Source organism: Xenopus laevis, chromosome 2L (assembly GCF_017654675.1).
Source record: "Xenopus laevis strain J_2021 chromosome 2L, Xenopus_laevis_v10.1, whole genome shotgun sequence".
In the NCBI taxonomy this organism is placed as follows: domain Eukaryota; kingdom Metazoa; phylum Chordata; class Amphibia; order Anura; family Pipidae; genus Xenopus; species Xenopus laevis.
In genome coordinates this window covers 66483009-66506653 of record NC_054373.1, presented here as the reverse complement: position 1 = coordinate 66506653, position 23645 = coordinate 66483009, and the positions used below count along the sequence as shown (strand labels likewise).

Below are 23645 nucleotides of genomic sequence, written 5' to 3'. Positions count from 1 at the left end.
ACACAAAGAGCAGCAGTGTCACAATCAGAAACTTAATAGGCATATGTATGGAACTATCATTTATGCATTTATGTATAAGACCAACTATTTTATTTCTACAAAAGTGAACCAATGAGAATGTGTTTGCTGGATCTCCTATTTCATAGAGCCACAGTTCCAGTTTTGGTGTCAGGTACCTTGCAATACACTAGCTCTAATTCTGAACGCATATCTAGAAAGAAAAGATGCAAAGATTCAACATGTTGCCATTTTACCTGAAGAAGTGCAGCCATCATGTAGAAAACCACAAAGATGAGTGTAAGAGTTGTATGTCCACCCTGCATAGAACTGATTGTGTACAGGAAAATCAAATGACCTGGTATGACAAAAATGAAGAGGACCCTTGCAGAGTGAGAGTTCATATCTGCAGAAAGAGAAGCTGATAAATCAAACTGTAATGGTATTGGATCAAAATATAATTTTATACATGGCTCCTTCTACCCCCCCTCTCAAAAACAAATTTCAGAAAAGAAAACACCCACTATTTTAAGAATAAACAAAAAGCCAAAGGAAAACAATTTACTACACACTATATGCACACATGTACATCTATTATACAGGTATGGAATATTTGCGAGTGTGTTTATAATCTCTCTCTCTCTAAAAAACAAATGTACAGATTATTTATAATTGCAGGTTTAAAGGTTACACTTTACACAAAAACCACCTCATTCCTTCCTCTTAGTTGCAGTTTTTATTCACCTGAGCTAAAGAAGGTCCTACATGGACTTGGACATTTACGTGGAATGAGTTCTGTTTCTTCTCCTGGGGGTCCCATTATATGAAGGTAAGTGGATATCCTACTTGCCTGGACAGCAACAAGGTTTCCGCCAACACCTAAAAAAACAATACAATTAAGTAAAGAGACCAATAAGATAGTTGCTTTATAACAGGTAACCAGTAAATGCTACCTGCTGATTTGTTACGAATAACCAGAGCTGTAAAAAAAACCTTGCATCCTATTTTATGTAACCCCATTAGTGCTGAAGAGCGAGAGATGCTGTGTAATATAGTGAACAGCAATTGAAGAGCTCCAGATTCTGCACAAATAATAATCGACTGTTTGCAGATCGCGGAAAGAACAAAAGCTGGCCATAAATTAAAAGATTTACTCATTTGGCTAGGTCCCCAAATGAGTGGATCTTTCCCCGATATGACCACCTCAAGGTGGGTGACATCAGGCTGATCTGTTCGTCGAAAGACGGGATGTGGTCCTCACCCCAACAGGATTCTTAAATCTGCCCAATCAAGATCAGTCTGGCAGGGTTGTTGAAGGGCACTGTACACAGGCCTATAAGCTGGTCTGGAAGAGATAAATCAGCAGTTTTTATCAGCCTGTGTACAGCCACCTTAAAGGACAAGGGAAGTTAAACTAAAAAAAGTAGGTTATAAATGTTGTATATTATGTTTTGCGCTTCTGTGCCAGCCCCAGACAACCAAAATCCTTTAGCAGGGAAGATTTGTGCCTCCAAAGATGCCCCAGTAGCTCACCATCTTTGAAATGTCACAGTATAAGGCTGATTAGTAATTAATATGGGTAATTACTACATGGCAGTACAGAAACCAGTGAAACTAGCATCAACATCTAAATCAGCCCTGTAGCATCACCTTATATTACAGGCTATTAAGGCTAACCTTATTTTCTGCTTGATAATTTGTGACATCCCCTAAGCTTAGCTTCTCAACAGCTGCTCAGAGCCCACTGAGCATGTGAGTGTCACAGACACTTTCCAAGATGGTGACCCACTGTTACAAGTTTGAAGTTCTGGATCATTGCTGCTATTGACAAGCTGAAACTTTAGGCCAGTGCAATAAGTTCAGTATATAAAACATTGCATTTTTAACCCTATTCATTTTTAGGGTTTAGTTCTCCTTTAACAGTAACACTTTAAAACAAGTGTTTTAAAGTATTAGAAATATAATGTTCCTTCACTGGTAAACTGGTTTATTTGGTTCAGAAATTCTACTACAGTTTATAGAAACAAGCTGCTGTGTAGCCATGGGGGCAGCCATTCAGTGCTGAAAAAGAAGAAAAGGCACATGTTACACAGCAGATAGGCAAGAAGCGCTGTAGCATACAGTAGGATTCTACACAGCTTATTACACACCAGTTTTACCAATGCAGAGAAACAGTATATTATATGGTCATTCCTTTAAAACCCTTGTGGATGAATACAGAATAATAGGTTTTTAAAAAAAAAATATCTTTTCCCTAACTATATTAAAAATATGCTGCAAATCTACAATCTGTATCAAATAAAATGTATCATTGACTAATTTAAAGGACAAGGAATCTCCAATTCACCAGAGTGATTAGAATCTCTAGGTTTTTTTCCTTTGAGTTGATGCTCATTTTATGGCTAACATAAGTTGTCCATGACCTTTAACAGTTGTGCCCTTTAAGTCAATATCAGGAAAGGATTCCAGACCTTTCTACCCCACCACCTATCCGGAGCTCATGCATAAAATAGCATTTCACAAATTTCCTTGAGGCCCAAATAAGATTGTTTGGATGAACAACTGACCTATAATCTTAATTCTGAAGCAAAGCCTATGTTATGTTACATTATTATGCACCACCATTTTATTGTACAGCTCTGTGGAATATGTTAACACTTCATAAATAATGTAATAATGTAATGTTTAATGCCATTAAACATTTTTAAATGTAATGCAGAAATCTTAAAAGGCCAGTTGAACATAACTTTTATTATCATGTAGACAGCTGTACAAAGAAAAACTGCACTTGATAAGGTTTGCTGGGGTCAGGGTTACTTAAAGGAATTGTTCAGTGTAAAAATAAAAACTGGGTAAATAGGCTGTGCAAAATAAAGACTGTTTCTAATATAGTTAGTTAGGCAAAATGTAATGTATAAAGGCTGGAGTGACTGATTGTCTAACATAATAGCCAGAACACTACTTCCTGCTTTTCAGATCTCTTGGTTCACACTGACTGGTTACCAGGCAGTAACCAGAGACTTGAGGGGGGCCACATTGGTCATAACTGTTGCTTTTGAATCTGAGCTGAATGCTGAGGATTAATTGCAAACTCCCCTTCAAATCGCTGACTAGCTCAGAGTTAGAGAGATGAAAAGCAGGAAGTAGTGTTCTGACTATTATGTTAGACATCCAATCACTCCAGACTTTATACATTACATTTTTGGCTAACTAACTATATTAGAAACATTTTTTTTTTCTGCACAGCCTATTTACCCAGTTTTTATTTTCACACTGAACTGTTCCTTTAACTAGGGTTTAATGCTGCATGCTTGCAGCAGCACTGTATAGAGTGCTGGTAAGGCCCTATCTAGAATATGCCGTACAGTTTTGGTCTCCTGCGCTCAAACAGGACATTATTGAATTATAGAGGGTACAGAGAAGGGCAACTAAGCTGGTAAAAGGTATGAAAAATTTCAGCTATGAGGAAAGACTGGCCAAGTTTGGGTTGTTCACGCTGGAGAAGAGGCACATGAGGGATGATATGATAACTATGTATAAATATATAAGGGGATCATATAATAATCTCTCTAATGCTTTATTTACCAGTAGGTCTTTCCAGCTGACACAAGGTCACCCATTCCGATTAGAAGAAAAGAGGTTCCGCCTAAATATTCGGAAGGGTTTTTTTTACAATGACAGCTGTGAAGATGTGGAATTCTCTCCCTGAATCAGTGGTACAGGCTGATACATTAGATAGCTTTAAGAAGGGGTTGGAAGGCTTTTTAGCAAGCAAGGGAATACAGAGTTATGGAAGATAGCTCATAGTACAAGTTGATCCAGGGACTGCTCCAATTGCCATTTTGGAATCAGGAAGGAATTTTTTCCCCCCTCTGAGGCAAATTGTTGAAGGGCTTGCCTTCATCTTGATCAACTAGCAATTAGGCACGTTATACAGGTTTATAGACTTAAATGGTTGAACTTGATGGATTTGTTGGTCTTTTTTCAACCTAACTTACTATGTTACTATGTTTCCAGTGGAAACATTTTGTGTGGAGTACCCATCCCATTTCAATCACATTCAATCACACCATTTCAATTCCCACATGACACTGGTCCAGGGTAGGACTAGTACATTTTGGTTTCCATAAAAAAAAAAAACATTACAGTATTCTCAAATAGCTTTAAGGAAAACTAAAGATGATTGCAAACACAAACTGATTATATGCAGGCATCCCGATGAATATGTCTTAATATTAATATTGCTTTTCTAAAGCTTTTTATGTAGGTTTTTTTCAGATGTGGCCTCTATAATAACCATTGGGGCAAATTTACTAAAGGGCGAAGTGGCTAACACTAGCAAAAATTCGCCAGCGTGACGGCATTTTGCCACTTCACTGATTTACTAAAGGGCGCTGGCCTAAATTCGCTAGCGAAGTGGACCTACTCTAGTGCTACTTCACACCCTATCTTGAAGGGACGTAACTGCGCTAATTCACTAACTTGTGGATTTTTGTCAAGGTTACTGCTTGCGCCAGACCTCAGAACAGGCGAAGTGCAATAGAGTAGATAGGGATGGTTCAAAAAAAAGTTTAAATTTAAGTCCCAAAAAAACGCTGGCGTCTTTTACATTTTATAGGGTGATAAGGTGAAAAAGATCAAATTTTTTTTTAGGGTACCCTCCTTCCCCCCTACATTTGATAACATATGGCACCTAAACTATACTTTGGGCACATGTGTAGGGCATTAGAATACATTTATTAAGGTTCCCTGGCCTTGTGTAGTGTAATGTATTTGCTGCTGCATATCATACCATTGTACTTTAACTGCACGCCGTATGCAAATTTGCCTTTGCAAACGATCGGTAACTTGTGCACAACTTCGGATCTTTGTGAATTTGCGCATCCCTGGCGAATCTACACCTGGCGAAGTGCGGCGAAGCCAACGCTGGCACAACTTCGGAGGTAAGTAAATTTGCTGCATGTGTTAAAATGAGAAATCTATTGTGTTTTTTAATGTTACCATGTTTTATTAAATGAAAGACTTATGCAATGCTTTACATAACCAGGCTGTTGACACAAAATGTACAGATTTGTTACGCATCACTATTAAATCCCACAATTTGCCTTTATAAAATTCCTCACTTAAGAACAATTACCAGGCAGTATGAAATCCAGTGCTAATGCACAACTATATTAGTAGCCTCCATATAATTCAGCCTTGCTGCACAGACTGTTATTAGGAGATTACCAGGCAGTATGAAATCCATCATAGACAAGAGCATATTTAGGTAAAACCACAAACTTCCATTAATGCTCCCTGTGTTTTTAATTAATGTTGTTATTTCCTTTTCTATTAGTGATGCCACTTGATTCACTAAGCTTGGGCTGCATCTTCCTATATATAAAAGGCAGTGTACGGTCCTTTTGATGGAAGAACAAAACATATTTTGGTGATATTGCTTTTTTTTCCTTTGAGGCAAAGTGTCAAAAGCCTCAATTGGAAAACTATAGTGAATACCCTTAATTTCCCCACTTTTTTTTTGAACTTCCCTGGTGTTACATTTTCATGGATTTCACAACATATTTTCATAGGCCTATATTTATTTTTGCATAGTAAAGGTCACGTCTCCCTTATCACACCTAATCAACAACAAAATTCTACATATTTTCCATAGAGATTAAAGCTGACCAAGTGGCCATAAACATACAAGTGGCCAAATTGTAACGATCTGATCATTCTACATTACTATGCAAAAGCTGTGGCCTATGGTTACCCGTTGAGCAGAAAAACATCAACATGTCATTGCCATCTTCGCCCATTTTGAATTTGCAAACCTGCCTGATCAATATTCAAACGATTTTTTGAACAAACATCTGTCAGAAAGCCCTATGGGAAGCCCACAAAAATTTAGCTTTTAATTCCTTACATGCTGTAGTCCAATAAAGTAGTTACTTACATAAATGACCATTAGAATTGGATTAGGTTTTGTGCCTTTGGGTGAGTGCATTTTGGCCATATTCTAAACATCACTTCCCATTATTCCAAATTAACTTTGAACTTGTGATTCATGTATCTGGAACCAGTAGTGGTAGCTTATATCCAGACCCATCTGACAGATAATTGGTCCAAAAGCCTGTATATACATTCCCTAAAAGAGAAATAATTGGGCAAAACAGATTTCTGTTCTTACCATTTATAACTGGTGTAAAGACAGCAATTCCTGCAAAGTTTGGATTTGAGACAGTTTTATCCAATATAAGTCCGCCCACACTGACAAAGAAAACATACAAAGAAAAAAATTGTTAACTGTGTAATGGTGGGGCATTTTAATGTATATTTGTCTTCTATAAATTAACAAGTGATGCCAAAATCATAATGCCATGTGTGCTGTGGCCCCCAGTGTAAGATATATAACCTTTATGGATATAGGTTACCCTAAAGGGGTAACTAAAGCTTATACTATTTTTGAACATGCATGAAAAATTCCTGAAACAAGTTTAACAGTGCCTCTGTATATCATGTATTATGCAGTAAGCACTACGTGTTTTACTTTTGGATTCATGCCCTACCTAGACAACATTTAAGAGCCAGGTTTTTAGATCTCATGTGATGGGATTGTTGCATGAATCTATTGAAGCAGCCAATACATATAAAAAGCTGCCATAAGTGGGTTCAGGGCTTTTCCAGTCTCCAGTTTTATGCTGTTGCTATTTATTTTATGCTTTCTTATACTTTTCCCCGTCATGTCATAATTTGGTGTATTGTTAATATTCAGACCTGCTATGTTTTATAGAAAAAATAAAGTATATATTAATTGTTCTGTTCCAGGGACAGGATACAACACAGAAGGAACGTATATGTTCAGGTTAGGAACATTTGACATTCTGCCTGCCTAGAAAAGTATTTTTTTCCACTCCATGTTCTATATGCATAAGTCATTGGTCAACGCTCATGTGGGTAGGGTTTTGGCACACTAATGCAAAAATATACATTTTCATACAAATATCTGCCTGCTAAGAGCACCGATCCAAAAGCCAAAAATTTAACTTTTTCTCTGAACTAGTGTGCCACTATTTTTACCGTGATAGACATAGGGTTACATAATGGTGGATATAAAGCTTCTAGGTACAGAAATGGAGATCCTTTTATTCAGTTTCCTGGGGAAAATGTTAGTGTCTGTAACAAATGTTTAAAAGCTTTGATGTTTTACAATATATATCAACAGAAAAGATTTTATCCAAAATCATTTACTATATTACATACATTTTAGATGCATACCAGTAGAGGCTAATACATATTTTACTACACATACACACAAACTTTGCTAATAATTTGATCTATATCAAATATATGTAACTAGTGGATTGGGTATTTTGACCAGATTTCACAGTATATAATTACTTTTTTATCCAATTGATTTAGTTACAGTATACAATTTAATTTAGTTATACTGAGTTATACACAGGGTTGGACTGGGGTGTGAGAGGCCCACCAGGGCCGTTACCCCAGGGGCCTGCTTGCACACCCACTGCCAGTCCCTGCCCCTTCCTGTTATACTGTTTTTGTAACGGTCGGGGGAGGCAGGGCTGCGGGGAAGCAAAAATACAGGAAGGGTGATGGCAACAGCAAAGCGTGGGGGATTGGGTCTGGGACGATGGGGCTCACCAGGTTTTTTCCTAGCATTCCACCGGGTTTTTTTCCCCAGTGTACTTCCTACCTAGTCCGACCCTGGTTATGCCCATGACAACTTTTTTGGGGTGCTTCATAGCAATACGCTAAGCCTCAAAGAACCTGAAATCCAGTATTTCTGAAATTAAATATAATAACCCCAACACAGCTGTGAAGATGTAGAGTAATAGTTAAATTGGCAGACACAAGGATGTGTCTGGTTTTCAGGATGGTGAGATGTAATAGGGTAAAATGTTAATGGTTAAATATAAATGTTTAAGTAATGGTTAATACATTGTTGTAAGGGAAAGGCCCTAGTAGGTGGAGAATAGGAGGTTATATAAAGGAAGGTTCAAGTGATTTTAGACATGTGTAATGGGAAGAAAGATGAGCAGAGGGCACTGCAGCAGTAGATTAAAGTTCAACTACACCTTTTGATTTGCAGCACACCACTTACTTCTTGTTGCTGGGTGCATCCATATCCCAGGCTGCTTCCAAGCCCAACACAGTAACAGGTTCCAAGTAGGGAAGAAGCACACCAGCTCAGCCAGGCAATGCCTTTAACACTAGTTCTTCTAATACTTCTGCAAATAAATGTGTGTCATTGCCTGGCTGAACTGGTGTGCTTCTTCCCTACTTGGAACCTGTTACTGCAGCAGTAGAGTAATCTCCTGGAAGAGGTACTGAGCCTAGGTAGTGTGAGGCTTAGTGGTGTAATAGTACACTCTAGGGAGTGTAAGTTATAGAGAGGTAACTAGCATGGGAAGCTATGGCCCCAACTAGGAATTAGTGGGCATTGTGTTCCCAGCAGGAATCCAACCAGCCAGGGCTTAAGAGGAAAGGCTAGATCCAAATTGAACTGGCCAGGGCCCAAGAATGCTGCCTGCGAGCGTGTGTCCACTCTGGCAGTGTGTGGTTACAGGCAATGGTCTGCAAAAGGCTGGGAGACTGAGCCCTGTAAATGTGCTGCTGTTCCACTGAAGGCCGTGACAAATAAAGAGAATGTGATTAAACTACAACTCTCTGCCTGGTGTGCTTCAAGGGTTTCCCCACATCAGGGGTTAACAATAGGTATTTTCCCCCGTTACACACCATTTAGCACTTTTGTGAAGCTTACCGTACCCAGGAAGATCGGATATTACTGTGTGCCAAATATATTTTGTGAATATCACAAAAAACAGTTTTATAGGAAAGCCGTTTTCACCTAGGGCAGGGGTGTCCAAACTACGGCCCGCGGGCCAACTGCGGCCCGCGATCCATTTTAAATTGGCCCGCATCAAATTCCTAAAAGATACTTTAAGAAGAACAGGAAGCAAGCCAAGACCTAATCTCCCAGCGGCCACAGACCAACTAACTAACTGGGAGGCGGCGCAGCGCTGTAAACGTCACCACGTCCTGCACGGCAGGCACCTCATTCCCTCTGATTACAGTGCAGCTCCCTGGAGAGGAGAGAGACTGCTGCTGCTGCTGCTGCTGCTGTGCCGGCATGCCCCGCCCCCCGCTTCGCTGGCTGGCCTGTGAGGAGACTGGGTGTGTGAGAGTGTGGACTTCACTAGAGCTGTGCTACCCAGACACGCCCCCCTTCCCACGGCTTCACTCTGACTGGCTGGAGTCAGACTGTGAGCCTGCCCTCTGTGGAAACTGGGTGGGGACTGGGGAGACAGCGTGTGGACGTCTCAGGAGACTCTGAGAGAGGCTGCCTGCTGCAGTGTGCTGCCATTCACCATGACTATGAGGTAAACCTCAGTCAGAGTCAGTCTGTGCAGGAGACTTCTGTTCTTCTGCACTCACACAGCACACTCCTCCACAACTTCTCTCTCTGGCTGTCAGAGTGAGCTACAGAGGGGTGGAGGAGAAAGGGGGGAAGGTTGCCAGTCCCAGGCAAGTAGCCTGTACACAGATTGCCAGTCCAGGCCTGTATGAGCATTATGGTTAGGCACAGTGTTATGTAATCGTTCTGGTGCAGATGCAGGAAGCTTGTCAGGGCTGATTTGTGTGGTAAATAATTATTTATTATCCCCTCAAGTATAAGCTGAAACAAACTATTGTACATTAGAGTTGCCCTGTCCATTTTGGGGCCTCCCTTTCTTTTGTGCTCCCAGATAATGGAACAATTAGAATGGTCGGCCCCCACACATTTTCACCTCACCAAATCTGGCCCTCGTTGTAAAAAGTTTGGACACCCCTGACCTAGGGTGTATATTAATAGGGGAACAAAAGACTTCTTTATTTCAAGAAAAGGCAAATTTTTTGATGAATACCATTAACAAGCCAAGGGAAATGAATACAATTTAAGTGCTTCCTATAAATGGTGCGTCATTTACACATGCAGTGTTATTGAGTAAATACTGGTTGTGGTATAGTTTAAGCGCTTCAGTGGAAATAGCATGTCATTTGTCATTTGCTGTACAATGTATATTGTACATTTTACGCATAGCTGTAAAAACTAAAAAAAATACTAGGAGGAACCTTTTTTAGAATTTTGCTTACCGATTATACATCAACAGGATCATTAAAGAAAGTCACAGTGACTTCTAATGTGCTTTATTCTATATAACTGTAATGTGTTTCAAGGGGCAGTATATGCCCATGTTCAACATAAACCAAGCTTTAGTTTCCCTGTTTTGCACAAGAAATATTAAAAAAAAAAAAAAAAAAAAAGACTTTTCATGATTAAAACAAATGGGAAAAAGGTATGTTCAGTTATTTAATATTCAATTAACTCATATTAAACAAGGGGTATAACGGCCCTTTACAGACACTGCAAATACACACCTGCTAATAGCCATAGCAATTATGACTGGCTCCCATCCAGATGACAACACCTCTCGAGTTGCAGGGTTCCTCCTTGCAATAACAAACCAGATGGGCAGCAGAGCCAGAAATAGTATGCACACGACTGGATTAACATAGACATTATTTTCTGATATAGAATATAGAAAGCTTGTTATTTCTTAACAAGGTTTAGCAATGCATCAACTATAATAATCAGTTACTTCTAAAAACATACAGTCCTTAAAGGACACAAACCCTTAATAAGAAAAACCCTAACCCCCTTACCCTACATAAACCCCCCTCCCTCCAGCCTAGCTGCTACCCTGGGCCAATGCCCCTAACTCTTTACTTACCCCTCCGTGCAGATTCTGTCCAGTGGAATTCACGGCAACCATCTTCTTCTCTTCGGTAATCTTCTGAATGAGAACAGAGTAGTGGCGCATGCGCAGTTGGAGCAATTTTCTGTGTTGCGACAACTGCGCATGCGCCTATACTCACGAAAATTGCCGAAGCGCAGGTTTAATTCTGAAGATAACCAAAGCGGCTGAAGATGGCTGCCATGAACTCCGCTGGACAGAATCTGGACAGAGGGGTAAGTAAAGAGTTAGGTGCCTGGGGTAGCAGCTAGGCTGGGGGGCCTATGTAGGGTAGGGGGGTAGGTTTTTTTTTTTTTTTTATTAAGGGTTTGTTTCGCGTTTAACAAGTTTGCCATAGTAGACTTCCAGACCACTTAAAATGAGTAGTTAACGTCCCCAGATTAATGCCATTTACAAACTTTCAGATTGCTTACTCATCTCCTTGTAAAGTCCATGGCTGATGCCGGAAAGAAGTGCCAATGTAACAAGGTCCCCTAGACTAGCAGCAATGGGGGTTGCCACATTATCAGGATTAATGCCCAGCTTTTTGGAGCCAAAAATTACCCCAATCATTATAAGACCTAAGAGAAGGAAATACAAGAGTTGAGCCTCTTTTTAACACCTGCAGATATTTATAAAGACATACTCTAAATATGCACATGTAGTTTAAGAATGACCTAGGGGCAGATTTATCAAAATGTAAGTTTAGAGTTTAATAAATAAAAATTCCTGTGGGATTTTTAGAACCATATTTATCAAATGGCAAGTTCCAACTTCACCCATTAATAAATACAACTCTCAAAAATCCCATAGGAATGAATAGAACGTGGGTGAGTTTTTATTTATTAAGCCCTAAACTCACATTTTGATAAATCTGCCCCTTAATTTATTGCTTTATTTTTGTGTTTTATTTTTTTTTCTGCCAAGTTACCTAAAGTGACCGTGAAATTATGTGACAAGAGGTACAATTTCAAAAATAAAATTGCATACTTTCATGCTCTGGCTGAGCATTTATTATAGAGACTGCATTTTAGGGGGTTTGTTTACTAAAACTAAAAATTAATTAAAAATGTTTTATTTAAAACAGTCGAACAAACTCCCTTCCACAAATTTAACTCATTTATAAAAAAAATGTCTCAAAAAAGTTGTAGCTACAAAATGTCATGACAAAATCGAGCGTGAATTCATATTGTACGATTGACGCTCCGAAAACTCGACTTCCTTTGGATTATTGGATGAAAACCAAGACTATCGGATTATCTAGCGCAGATCATGATTTCAAGAAACAACTTCAGGTACATCTGCCATTGACTTCTACATGACCTCGACAGGCTTGAGATGGAGTATTTTCAGATTCAGATATTAGCATCTCTGAGATATAATAAATCTCTAAAAATTCTAGGTTTTTTTCCCCACACAAAAAACTTGGGTTTTCACCTTTAAAACCTCGACAAGATAAATTTGAGGTTTAATAAATGGGCCCCTTAAAGTGTCTTTATAGACAAATGACATTGTATTATTTACGCCAGTGAGTTAAGAAGAATTGCAGACAAAAATTAGACAAGAACTAAAATTTAAGTCCTGTGGTATACTGGGAGATTGTCTTTGACAGTTTGCCTGTAATATTCTGCCAACTCAGGACCAGAGAATTTAGCATAAGTAGGGCTAAAAAGAGCCAAAGAGCATTTCCATTATATAATAATTGCAGAGAATGCATTTCTAAGAATGCTTTTAATTTTTCGCCTACAAACATGGCACAAATTCAAACCCTGCTAGCTCAATACCCACCACTGTTTGACAACAATATGGGAAGATTTCAGGTTTTTTGTTTCCAGAAAAGGAAAAATGCGCAGTTAAATGCTTTTGTAAGTGACACAGGCATAAGCCAATTGTTGTAAACCTATTTCAAGTTTACAATTATGCTTTTGATGTGTTCTCACCCAGCACCATGGAGGCGATAAAAGCTGTGGAGACACTGCTTGCACACAACAAGACTGCATGGTCCATGAGGAAGTGGCCATCAGGGATCCAGCCAAAAATTACAGCTGCCATGGAAGCCAAGAAACCCACAACGGTAGCCTGAACCTGGTGGAACATTAATAATAAAGCTTTCAGATCTGAATACTATACTTGAGCTTACAGTGAACTAAACCCTTGCGCCTTATATTATGCTATTCCCTTCCACACACTATATATATATATAATACACAAAAGCCATGAATATCCTGTAAATTATATCCTTATAAACGGTGAGTTCTGATGTCATCAGTTATAAACGGTGAGTTCTGATGTCATTTCTGTCACATGACTCATTGAAATTTGTGTATTATAATAAATAAAGTACCCCCAGTTGCAAAATATGAGGATATTATAAGTTACCTCGGAGTTCCATGACCTGTATAAAAACACTCGGCCTTCGGCCTCGTGTTTTTATATGGTCATGAAACTCCTCGGTAACTAATAATATCCTTATATTTTACAAGAGGGGGTACTTTATTCACTATATATATATATATATATATATATATATATATATATATATATATATATATATATATATATATATATATATATATATATATATATATATATATATATATATATATATATATATATATACACACACATATACACACACACACATACATACATACACACACGCGCGCCATGAATATATGTGTAATATATCCTCATAAACCGTGCTTAGTCAGATCATTGGTTATAATCGAAGGTTAGTGATGTAATTTCTGTCACATGTTGCAAAATATGAGTATATTAGAAGTCACCTTGGAGTTTCATGACTTGTATAAAAACACTCACCCTTTTATATGGTCATGGAACTCCTCAGTAACTTATAATATCCTTATATTTTACAATAGGGGGTACTTTATTCACTATATCTAGAATATGCTGGTCAGTACACTTTCTCACAATACATGATACTGGGGTATTCTAACCCCTCTCTCCTAAAAAACAAACAAGGCCACAGAATCAATAACAGAACTTTTCTAAAACATTCTTGTTTCCAATGTGTAGAAACATCTATGCTATACCCCAGGATCTGTACCTACCTGTATCAGAGCTATGTTTCCAGTGATCATTGACCACTTCTCCTTGGCAGTTTCCATTTGTCCAATGTTTGCCTGCAAGACAAGACATATTAGCTCCTTCCTACACAAGTGATACATCCAGTAAGTGTGCTTATAAAGAAATATGTAAATAAATGGGAATTCTCAACAAAGGGCTAAGCGATAATGTTTAATTATGAACTATAGTGATCTAATGTGGACCATCCTTTTTTCCTTGGTAACATCTCTACACACTTGGAGTAGCGCCAGACTACTCGTATGTAGGCCGAGAATGCGCTCCTCCACTGCTGCCCTTCTGCCTGACGCGCCAGCACCTGGAAACATGACCTCCATTCAGGTGCAGCCAGAAGTGATGGATTGCAGCAACGAAACAAGAGATTTTGCGTTTCATACTGAAATCCGCTGTGTCTGCATGCACCTGAGTGGAGGTAATGTTTCTGGGTGTATGCGCATTATGCAGATGGTCAGCAACAGAGGAGCAGATTCTTGGCCTGTGTTCCTCCACAGGCAGAGATTATACACCTATGGACTAGCCTTATCTTTCTCAATAACTCCCCTTGCTCATGCTTGGCACACATCATACTATCACGTTTTGCTAGGATAACAAATAATCACACACTGACAAATCACTGTACACTACATAGTGATAGTAATATTATCCATTTACTTGATACATTGTACATAACAGAACATGTTCCTTTTCTTTGACAATCTACACAGCAGCATTATCCCATGACTAGTTTAATTTGTGTGCCATTAAATGATTTTATGTCACCTTGTTCTTGTTTGGGTCGAATCACCAGGTCACTCTGATCAATCATAGAAGATTACACAAGTAAATACAGCATGTACTTACAGAATAAAGTAGCCAGAGCTAGCGTCATCAAACAGAGGGATTTAACAGTATGGTATGAATATATATATATATATATATATATATATATATATATATATATATATATATATATATATATACATACACATACATACATACATATATATATATATATATATATATATATATATATATATACACACACACACACACACACATATATATACAGTGTATATATGTCAAAATATTGACAACAATTTTTATTACCTCCTAGTGAATTGTGTTAGGTGAAAGGACTAACAAAAATAGTCCGAGAGGTGAGGTAAATTTTTAAATATGAGATCCATTTATTAACAATCAAAATTCATTCTGAATCTCTACAAATTTGTGGTTTTCCTATTTAAAAAAAACAAAAAAAAACCTCGAGATTTATTAAGTGCGAAAACCACGATTACAAAATTTGCCAGGAAGATGTTGTCAAGGTCCTAAAGAAGTCAATGTAGCTGCTGATCCTATTGGACAGTTTTAAATCAAGTCAGACTTTTAGAGGGGTATTTACTAAAACTCGCGGTTTGTTTTTATTAAAAAAAAAAAGAGTTGACCTAACTCTCATCCACAAATGTAACTCCTTTATCAATAATTCTTCTAGAAAAAGTCAGTGCAAAAAAACTTAGCGACAAAATCGTGCGTCAGTTTGAATCGTACAACTTTTTTGAATTGATGCGCCGAAAACTTTGACTTGTCGGATTGTTGCCACAATTATCAGCAGGCACGTTTCAGGGGCTGCTGCCGCCTGAGGCAGCAGCCCCAATGCCGCCCCTCCTCCTGCTCCGCTCTTCTAACTACCAGCGTCGGAGCGGGTGGAGGAGGGGCCGCATCGCTAGTACAGTGAGCGCTATTGCGCTCGCTGCGCTAGAAGAGCCGAATTTCCGTTTTAAAAAACGGAAATTCGGCTCTTAAAGTTACCAGAGGCGGCTTTTTGCCGCCCCTGGTAACTGGCCGCTCCGTGCCGTCTGAGGCAAGATTCTCACCTTGCCTCATGGCCGGAGCGGCCCTGATTATCAGACAAAAACTAGCGCAGATCACAATGTCAGGAAACATCTTCGGGGACATCTGCTATTGACTTCTACATGACCTCGACAGGTTTTAGATGGAGTATTTTTGGATTTGGAGCAGCTTTCGGGCATAATAAATGGTTAGATTTCCCATTTGAAAACTCAACCAGAAAAAAATTGTCCTTTAATAAATAGGCCCTTACAGTTACAGATTTTTTTCGCTAGTAGTTTTTTAGAGGTTTTAGAAGTAATTGTATTTTTTAGCACAATGTTCAGCTTTGTTTTCCATTCGTACTTTTTTTCATCAGATGTTTTAATAAATGTCATGACATTTGTGGTTTTAGAAAAAGCGAGTTTAGTAGTGGTTTCAAAAACCACTAAACTCCAACCTTTGATAAATAGGCCTCTAAGACTATAGTCTATTAGTGATTCTAATTGGGGAGGAATGATATATATTATTATCAACATTTATTTATATAGCGCCAGCATATTTTGCAGCGCTGTAAAGTAAATGTGTTTATACAACTAAATCATATTAATTACATACATAGAACATATGGTGTTACATACATCACAACCAATACTGGTACAAAAGGAGAGGAAGGCCCGTGCAAAGGAGCTTACAATCTAAAGGGAAGGAAATAAGACACAAGCTGTGGGAGTGGGCAGGTTCAGAATTAAGTGAGTGAGAGATGTAGTACTGTATGTGGTATTGCATTTGGTAGTTAAGCAGAGTGAGGGTAGGCTTCTCTAAAGAAGTGCGTTTTACCTGTCTCTTTTGAAAGGAGACAGGTTGGGAGAAAGTCGGACAGACCGTGGGAGCGAATTCCAGAGGAGGGGTGCAGCCCTTGCAAAGTCTTGGATGCGAGCATGTGAAGAGGTAATGAGAGAAGAGTTGAGTAGCAGGTCAGTAGAGGAAGCTGTTGGGTGAATGACAGTCTCTGGAGGGGAAGGCCAATTACAGTAGTTTAGACGTGATATGACGAGAGAGAGAATAAGAATTTTGGCAGCATCTTGGGTGATAAATGATCGTATTTTGTATTTGTTCCTTAAGTGGAAGTGAAATGATTTAATAAGTGACTGGACATGAGGAGTGAAGGACAGGGCAGAATCTAGGATAACCCCAAGGCACCGGGCCTTGGGAGATGGTGGAATTGCTAGCTATGATGGATACTTCTGGGATGTTAATAGTGTTAGTTGGAGGGAAGAGAACCATTTCAGCTTTAGAAAGGTTTAATTTAAGGTAGGGTTGCGACATCCAAGTAGAGATAGTGGACAGGCAGGACGAGAACCAAGTTAGGAGTTCTGGGTTGAGATCAGGAGAGGAGAGATAGATCTGAGTGTCATCACCATAGAGGTGGTATTGAAAACCATACGAGTTGATTAGTTTGCCGAGGGAGGAAGTATAGAGGGAGAATAATAAGGGGCCCAGGACAGGGTCTTGAGGAACCCCAACAGAAAAAGGAAAATATGCTACTCCATTGTAGGAGACACCAAAGGAATGGATTAGTGAGATAAGAAGAGAACCAGGACAGGGCCGTGTCACAAAGGCCAAGTGAACAGAGGGACTGACGAAGAAGAGGATGGCCCACAGTGTCAAATGCAGCGGAGAGATCATGCAGTATAAGTAGTGAGAAGTGATTGTTGGCTTTAGCTGTTAAAAGGTCGTTAGTCGGGTTAGGGCAGTTTCAGTGGAGTGTTGTTGCTTAAAACCAGATTGTAGGGGGTCCAGCGGGTTATTGTCTGTTGTAGACTAGGCGCTCAAGTAGTTTAGAGATGAAAGGTAGCAGAAAGGTCGGATGTTATCAAGATTGGAGGGATCAAGAGAGGGTTTTTTTCAGGATGGGGGTGACAAGATCATGTTTTAGTAGAGAAGAAAAGATTGCAGTTGAGAGCGAGAGATTAAATAGATGCGTTAAGGCTTTGATTAGACAGGAATTGGCATTGTGGAGAAGTTTTAAAGGAATAGGATCAAGCGGGCAGGTGGTAAGGTGAGAAGAGGCCAACAGTTTTGAGACTTCCTCATCAGTCACAGGTGTGAAGGAGCACAGGAGAGACTGAGGAGTGTGGAGGGAGGGTGCTGAAAGTCTAAGGGGGTTGAGTAGTGTAATGTCACTTCAGATAGAGTCAATTTTGTTTTTGAAGTGCTCGGCAATATCTTGAGCAGAGACAGATGGGCATGGAGGGGGTGGAGAAGGGGAAAGAAGTTGGAGAAAAGTTGTGCAGATTTTTTTTAGAAAGGGAGTTAAAGAGTGAAGTGAAGTATGTTTGTTTGGCTTGGGAAAGGCTGGTGTTATTGGAGTGTAAGGCAGATTTGTAGCTTCAAAAGTCTGATTCTAAGCGGGATTTGCACCAGCGATGCTCAAGTGCACTTGAGTGTCTTTGAAACACTTTTGTATGAGCAATATGCCAAGGTTGAAGTGGTTTGGGTCTAGCACATTTAGTTTTTGCAGGAGCAAGCTCATTAAGGGTAGTGGTGAGTGTGCTGTTTAAGACAGAGGTAGCCACATTAGGACAAGAGATGGTCGAGATATTAGAGTGAAGAGAGTCAAAGGAGAGAGAGAGAAGAGAGATGTGACATCTACAGCTTGCAAGTCATGGTAGGTATGTGTTTGGGGAATAACAGGGGGTGAGGAGGGAAGTTAGTGAGAGTTGAAATGTGAGCATATTGTGATCAGAGAGAGGAAATGGTGAGTTTGTAAATTTGGTGGTTGAACAGAGTCTGGTAAATATGAGATCCAGAGCTTTAGCATTGAAGTGTAAGGGGGAGTCAGAGCACAGAGATAAGCCTAGGAAGGATGTTGGCGAAAGAAGTTTAGAGACAGAAGGGTTGTTAACGGGTATATTAAAGTCACCTAATATGATGGATGGGGTGTTAGATAAAAGAAAGTAAGGAAGCCAGGCAGCAAAGTTGTCCAGAAATTGTGCGGTTGCAAAGTGAAACAGGAGAAAAGAGCCTCATGCAGTGAGCCTCAAAGGAGGAGAATGAAAGTATATTAGTGAATTAACTGCCAATAACATAAAATGGACATTAAATATAACTCATCAATTGACCATACTTCATTTCACAATACAATGATATATGGTTTATTAATACAGCTAATTGATAATTCATAGAAATTACTTATTAGCTGTGTCTTTTGCAATAACTTTTTAACTCTAAAAATCAATGCTGGAATTCACTTCACTCTCTGTTGCACCACAAACTGTACTTTGGAAAACATGGAATAGCTGGCAACAACATCTTTGCATGTTTCCACTGATAATGGTGATGGATTAGACAATATACACACTTAATTTAAAGGGGTTGTTCACCTTCCAACAATTTTTTCAGTTCAGTTGGTTTCAGATAATTCACAAGAAATAAAGACTTTTTCTAACTACTTTCTATTTTCTAATATTGAAGTGTAAAGTGGCTTGGTATATTTCTTATCTTTGTCACTGCTGAGCAGAATCCATGAGTTTCATTAAAGGGGTGGTTCACCTTCAAACAACTAGTTGTTTTCAGGTAGATCTCCAGAAATAACGACTTTTTCCAATGACTGTATATTTTCTATGTGTGACTGTTTTTCTAATATTAAAGTGTAATTCTTCACCTTCTGAAGCAGCTCTGGGAGGGGGGGGGGGTCGCCGACCGTGTAAACTTTTCTAAATGGATACATTTAGTTGATACATTTCTTATCTTTGTCCCTGCTGATCAGAATCTTTGGGTTTCATTACAGGGCAGCTGTTAAGACTTGATACAATAGTTGCTAATACTCCAGAGATGTTGCTGAGAAATGTATCAACTAAATGTTGCAAAATTGTAATAGTTTAGAGCCTGCGCCTGAATTACCGATTTGACAAACTTTAACACCAGAGACATTCACCTTTAAACTTAGATTTTGGAAAAATGGTAAAAAGTAAAAAATGGAAAGTAATTGGAAAAAGTCTTTATTTCTGGTAAACATATACAAAAACAAATTCTGTAATTTACTTACAGCAGTTGACAGTCGAGAAGCTAATGTCATTTCTAAGTTCCCCTTCAACCCCAGTAGAGCAGGCACCAAGATAAAGACCTCTGTGACTTCTGTAAAGACCTGCCAGTGCTGCAAATGGCAAAAAATAAGAAAATTAGTCAACACCTCCTGATGAAAAGAAACTGTAATTACATTTTGGACAGTCAGGTGGCATAACTTTACAGCTCCAGGCATCATGAATAAAAAAATTCTACGGGAAAACCCACCTTATACCTGCAACTGGTTGCGTGGGAGATAAAGAAGTGGTGAAAATCTCCAGTGCCCAGTTCTCGAAAGGCACATGCAGCTGCAGAGCTGGGCCAACCCGGCCAGGCGCCCTAGGCAACCTGGCCAGCCACGGCGCCGGCTTAGTGTGTGCTCAATCACGCATGCGCGAAAGTACGTGCCAGCGCGCATCTTGCATAAAAAAAGGGCATTAACTCAAGGGATGAAAACATAAATTTTGCCTCTTTATAGGTCCCTGGTAAGGCCACACCTGGAGAATGCAGTGCAGTTTTGGACTCCAGTCCTTAGGGGCAGAGACACATGTGGAGATTTGGGGAGATTCCCCGGGCGACAAATCGTCTCTTCTTCGGGTGAAAAAACTCTTTCCTCGTGAGGCAACTTCGGCCGGCTTCGGAAAGTGAACCGGTCTGAGTGCCATCCTCAGTAATGTAACTAGAGGGGGGCGGGCCCTGGTGCGTGATGTGCAGCCGGGCCCCTGCCCCCCTACATACGTCCGGCAGAGTCGGTGGCGCACGACCTGCCATGGGCCCTGAGGGGGTGCAGGCCCTGGCCCAATCGCACCCCCTGCTCCCCCGTTAGTTACGCCACAGGCCATCCTGCCAGCAATTTAGATTCTAACCGGCGAGAAGGCATTTCGCAGAGATTAGTCACCAGAAGAAGAGGTAATTTGTTGCCTGGCGACTAATCTCCCCAAATCTCCACGTGTGTCTCTGCCCCAAGAGGGATATAAATGAGCTGGAGAGAGTGCAGAGCAGTGCAAAAAACTGGTTAGAAGGATGGAAGACTTTAATTATGAGGGTAGACTGTCAAGGTTGGGGTCATAAGGAAAATAAGGCGCTTGCGAGGGGACATGATTACATATTACAAGTATATTAGAGCACATTATAGACAAATAGCAGGGGACCTTTTTACCCATAAAGAGGATCACCGCACCAGAGGCCAACCTTTACAGTGGCACGTCTGTCTCACTTGCAATATAAAAGGGCAATACAGGGTAATTTTGAAAAATAAATTGTAAAGAATGGGAAATTCAAAACACATTTTTTATGCCATTTAAAATGGTGAAGCTCCCAGTGAAACTCTTACACATATATCACATTGTTTTAAATTTACCTACTCCTATTTAGTGGCAACCCCTCTCTGCTGATGTGTATTCCCAGCCTCCCTATATTTTCATCTTTCTATGCATTGCACACGTCGCCAGTATGCTAAGCTGCATAGGGGTATAATGGCTCTAAGGGCCTGCCTCTGTGCAAGAAAAGAATATTGGGAGTCCTTATTAAGCTGTAAAGCACTACTTTTTCTCTTGCTCAGCCAGAATGTGTTTAAATGTGCACCCTTACAATATTCAGTTTTATTTTAACATTCAGCTGCCTTGGCAACAGGTGAATATGCATGGGATAGGTCTTTATATTGGACACACAAATTCTGAAGATATACTACTATCTAAAGGGCCAGACTATTTTCTGGCCCCTTTATCATCACGCATTTGGTAAGGAGCAGGCTGAGGAAAGAAAATCCACTTTATCTGCAGCTGCACTGAAACAACATCAGCATGAGCTCAGCTACATCAGGGGTCGAATGGTCTGAAAAGGCATACTCTAATTTTTTAGGTGATTCTCCACTCCATTCTGTGTAGCCGCACTCAGGCCAACGCTGTGCCTGTCAGTGCCATAACACACAGATGTGGATAAAGCCAATCAGCTTTCTTCAGGGAGCAGCAGGGTGCAGGATACAGGAGTCCCGGACAGAAAGGTAAATGGGAGCATCGAGGGGCTGATGACAGGTTGTGGTCAATGCAGTGTATGCAGTATAGTGAAGAAAATACATGTTATTCATGTTATGTGGGTGTCGGAAGGAATTGTGTGAAAGTGGCATGGGAATAGGATGTAGGTTTATTGAATCATGTTTCGGCCCACATTAGGGCCTTTATCCTGGCTAATAAGCAGAAAAAACACAGCATTCATTATTTCTCTCTTTGTGCCATTGTTTGGGCTGACTTTGGGCTGAGTTTGACTGGTAGGGACCCCAAAGGCTGACCCCAACAGATGATAGCTGGGACAAAGAAACAGGTCAAGAGGACCCTGTGAACTGTTCTAAATTGATAAATTTAGTTAATACATTTCTTATCTTTGTAGCTGCTCAGCAGAATCGCTGGGTTTCATTAAAGGCAGCTGTTGGAATTGATACAATAGTTGCTAACGCTCCAGAGATGCTGCTGAAAAATGTATCAACTAAATGTTGCAAAACTGTAACAATTTAGATTCCGCACCTGAAATGAGCCGACAGACTCAAACACAAGAGACAGGAACATCAAACTTTAATCTTAAGATTTTGAAAAAACAGTAAAAAAATTAAATATTGGAAAGTAATTGAAAAATTCTGGGGAATTATCGGAGAACAACTGAACTGAAAAAAAGTGATTGTAAAATGAACTTTAAATGACTTATATTCACAGTTTCTTTGAGTGATCAGAGACAACTCCGACCCTTCAAGATTTTTAGCATTAGGCAGAATGAGATTCCAGAACAGTACTGGGTAATATATATATATATATATATTATATGAAATGTATCTATGCCAGACTGTACAGAAATATCGTGTCTGTGGAGCATTTTTTGCAGACAGTAAAGCAAAGCTGGTTTGGAGGGGTTGAATATTCCTGATTAGGTGTAAAGTGACTTCCTGAGAGGAAGTGTTCATGACAGTTATGGGTCAAAATGGATGAGGCCATATGCTGGCCATAAGTGATGTGCGGGTCAACAAAAATACGACCCACACCCACCCTCTCCCAACAACTCCATGTATACACCCACACCGACCCTTTCAGATGTCATGTAAGGGGGTGGGGCACGAGTTAGCCAATTAATGGAGGTTGCCGGAGCAGAAAGCTGGCAGAGTAAGGTCACAGGTAGGGAAAGCAGAAAAAGAGCTCAATCTAAACCCACCCCTGACCAGCGAAATATGTGTGGCAGGCAGCCCGAACCTGCCAGCCTACACATCACTACTGGTCATGAGAATGCAGTGAAAAGCATAGATGAGCTGGATAACTTTAGGTTCTTATGGTTAGGGCAGATAAAGCGTAAACAGTATACATTTGTCCAGAAACACGTAACATTAACTTTTAGGCGCCAGCCCCCACATGAAAAAAAATTTCCCGGCCCCCTTTGAAATGTGCATGGGGGGCTCGCTGTGACCTGCAATACTGCTACCGCCATGGTCACTCAAGAACAAACCCACATATGAATTCATTGGTAACCAGGTAACAGGCGGAGCTGTGCAATGTGTTGGATTGCAAAGCTTACATGTGCCTGAGCACAACCTTATGACTGATAGGCTGTGTTTCTTCCTGCGTTCCCCTGCAGTGCAATGCAGCAAGAAAACACCCATGTTTAAGAGCACTAAGGCTAGAGCCACATGGGGGCCAAAAACCGCTAGCTGAAATCCGCTGGCTGTCTGCCCTACCAGCCCTCTCTTGTCCGGAATGAATTGGCATAGACAAACTTTGGTGGATTTGGGCTCAAAATGCAGTGACTCACCATTCTCCACTAAAACCCACAGAGTTTGTTTGCGCCGAGCCGATTCAATGCAGAAGAGAGAAGAGGCTACCGCATGTGGTAGGGCAGAAATTATCTAGTGGATTT

The 23645-nt window shown here is 40.0% G+C and overlaps 1 protein-coding gene across 4 annotated transcripts in view; it reads right to left on the bottom strand.

Moving 5' to 3' along the window:
* The window catches only part of LOC108708135 (solute carrier family 41 member 1), a 43596-nt gene that overhangs the window by 2263 nt on the left and 17688 nt on the right, over nt 1–23645 (bottom strand). For all 4 annotated transcript variants that reach the window (XM_041581974.1, XM_041581975.1, XM_041581976.1 and 1 more), the window contains 8 exons: nt 19738–19845; nt 13850–13921; nt 12719–12863; nt 11213–11359; nt 10423–10570; nt 6170–6249; nt 742–876; nt 255–403 (listed from right to left, as the gene is read on the bottom strand). In XM_041581974.1, the coding sequence (XP_041437908.1) occupies nt 255–403; nt 742–876; nt 6170–6249; nt 10423–10570; nt 11213–11359; nt 12719–12863; nt 13850–13921; nt 19738–19845 (984 nt within the window). The remainder of the gene's footprint in view (nt 1–254; nt 404–741; nt 877–6169; nt 6250–10422; nt 10571–11212; nt 11360–12718; nt 12864–13849; nt 13922–19737; nt 19846–23645) is intronic.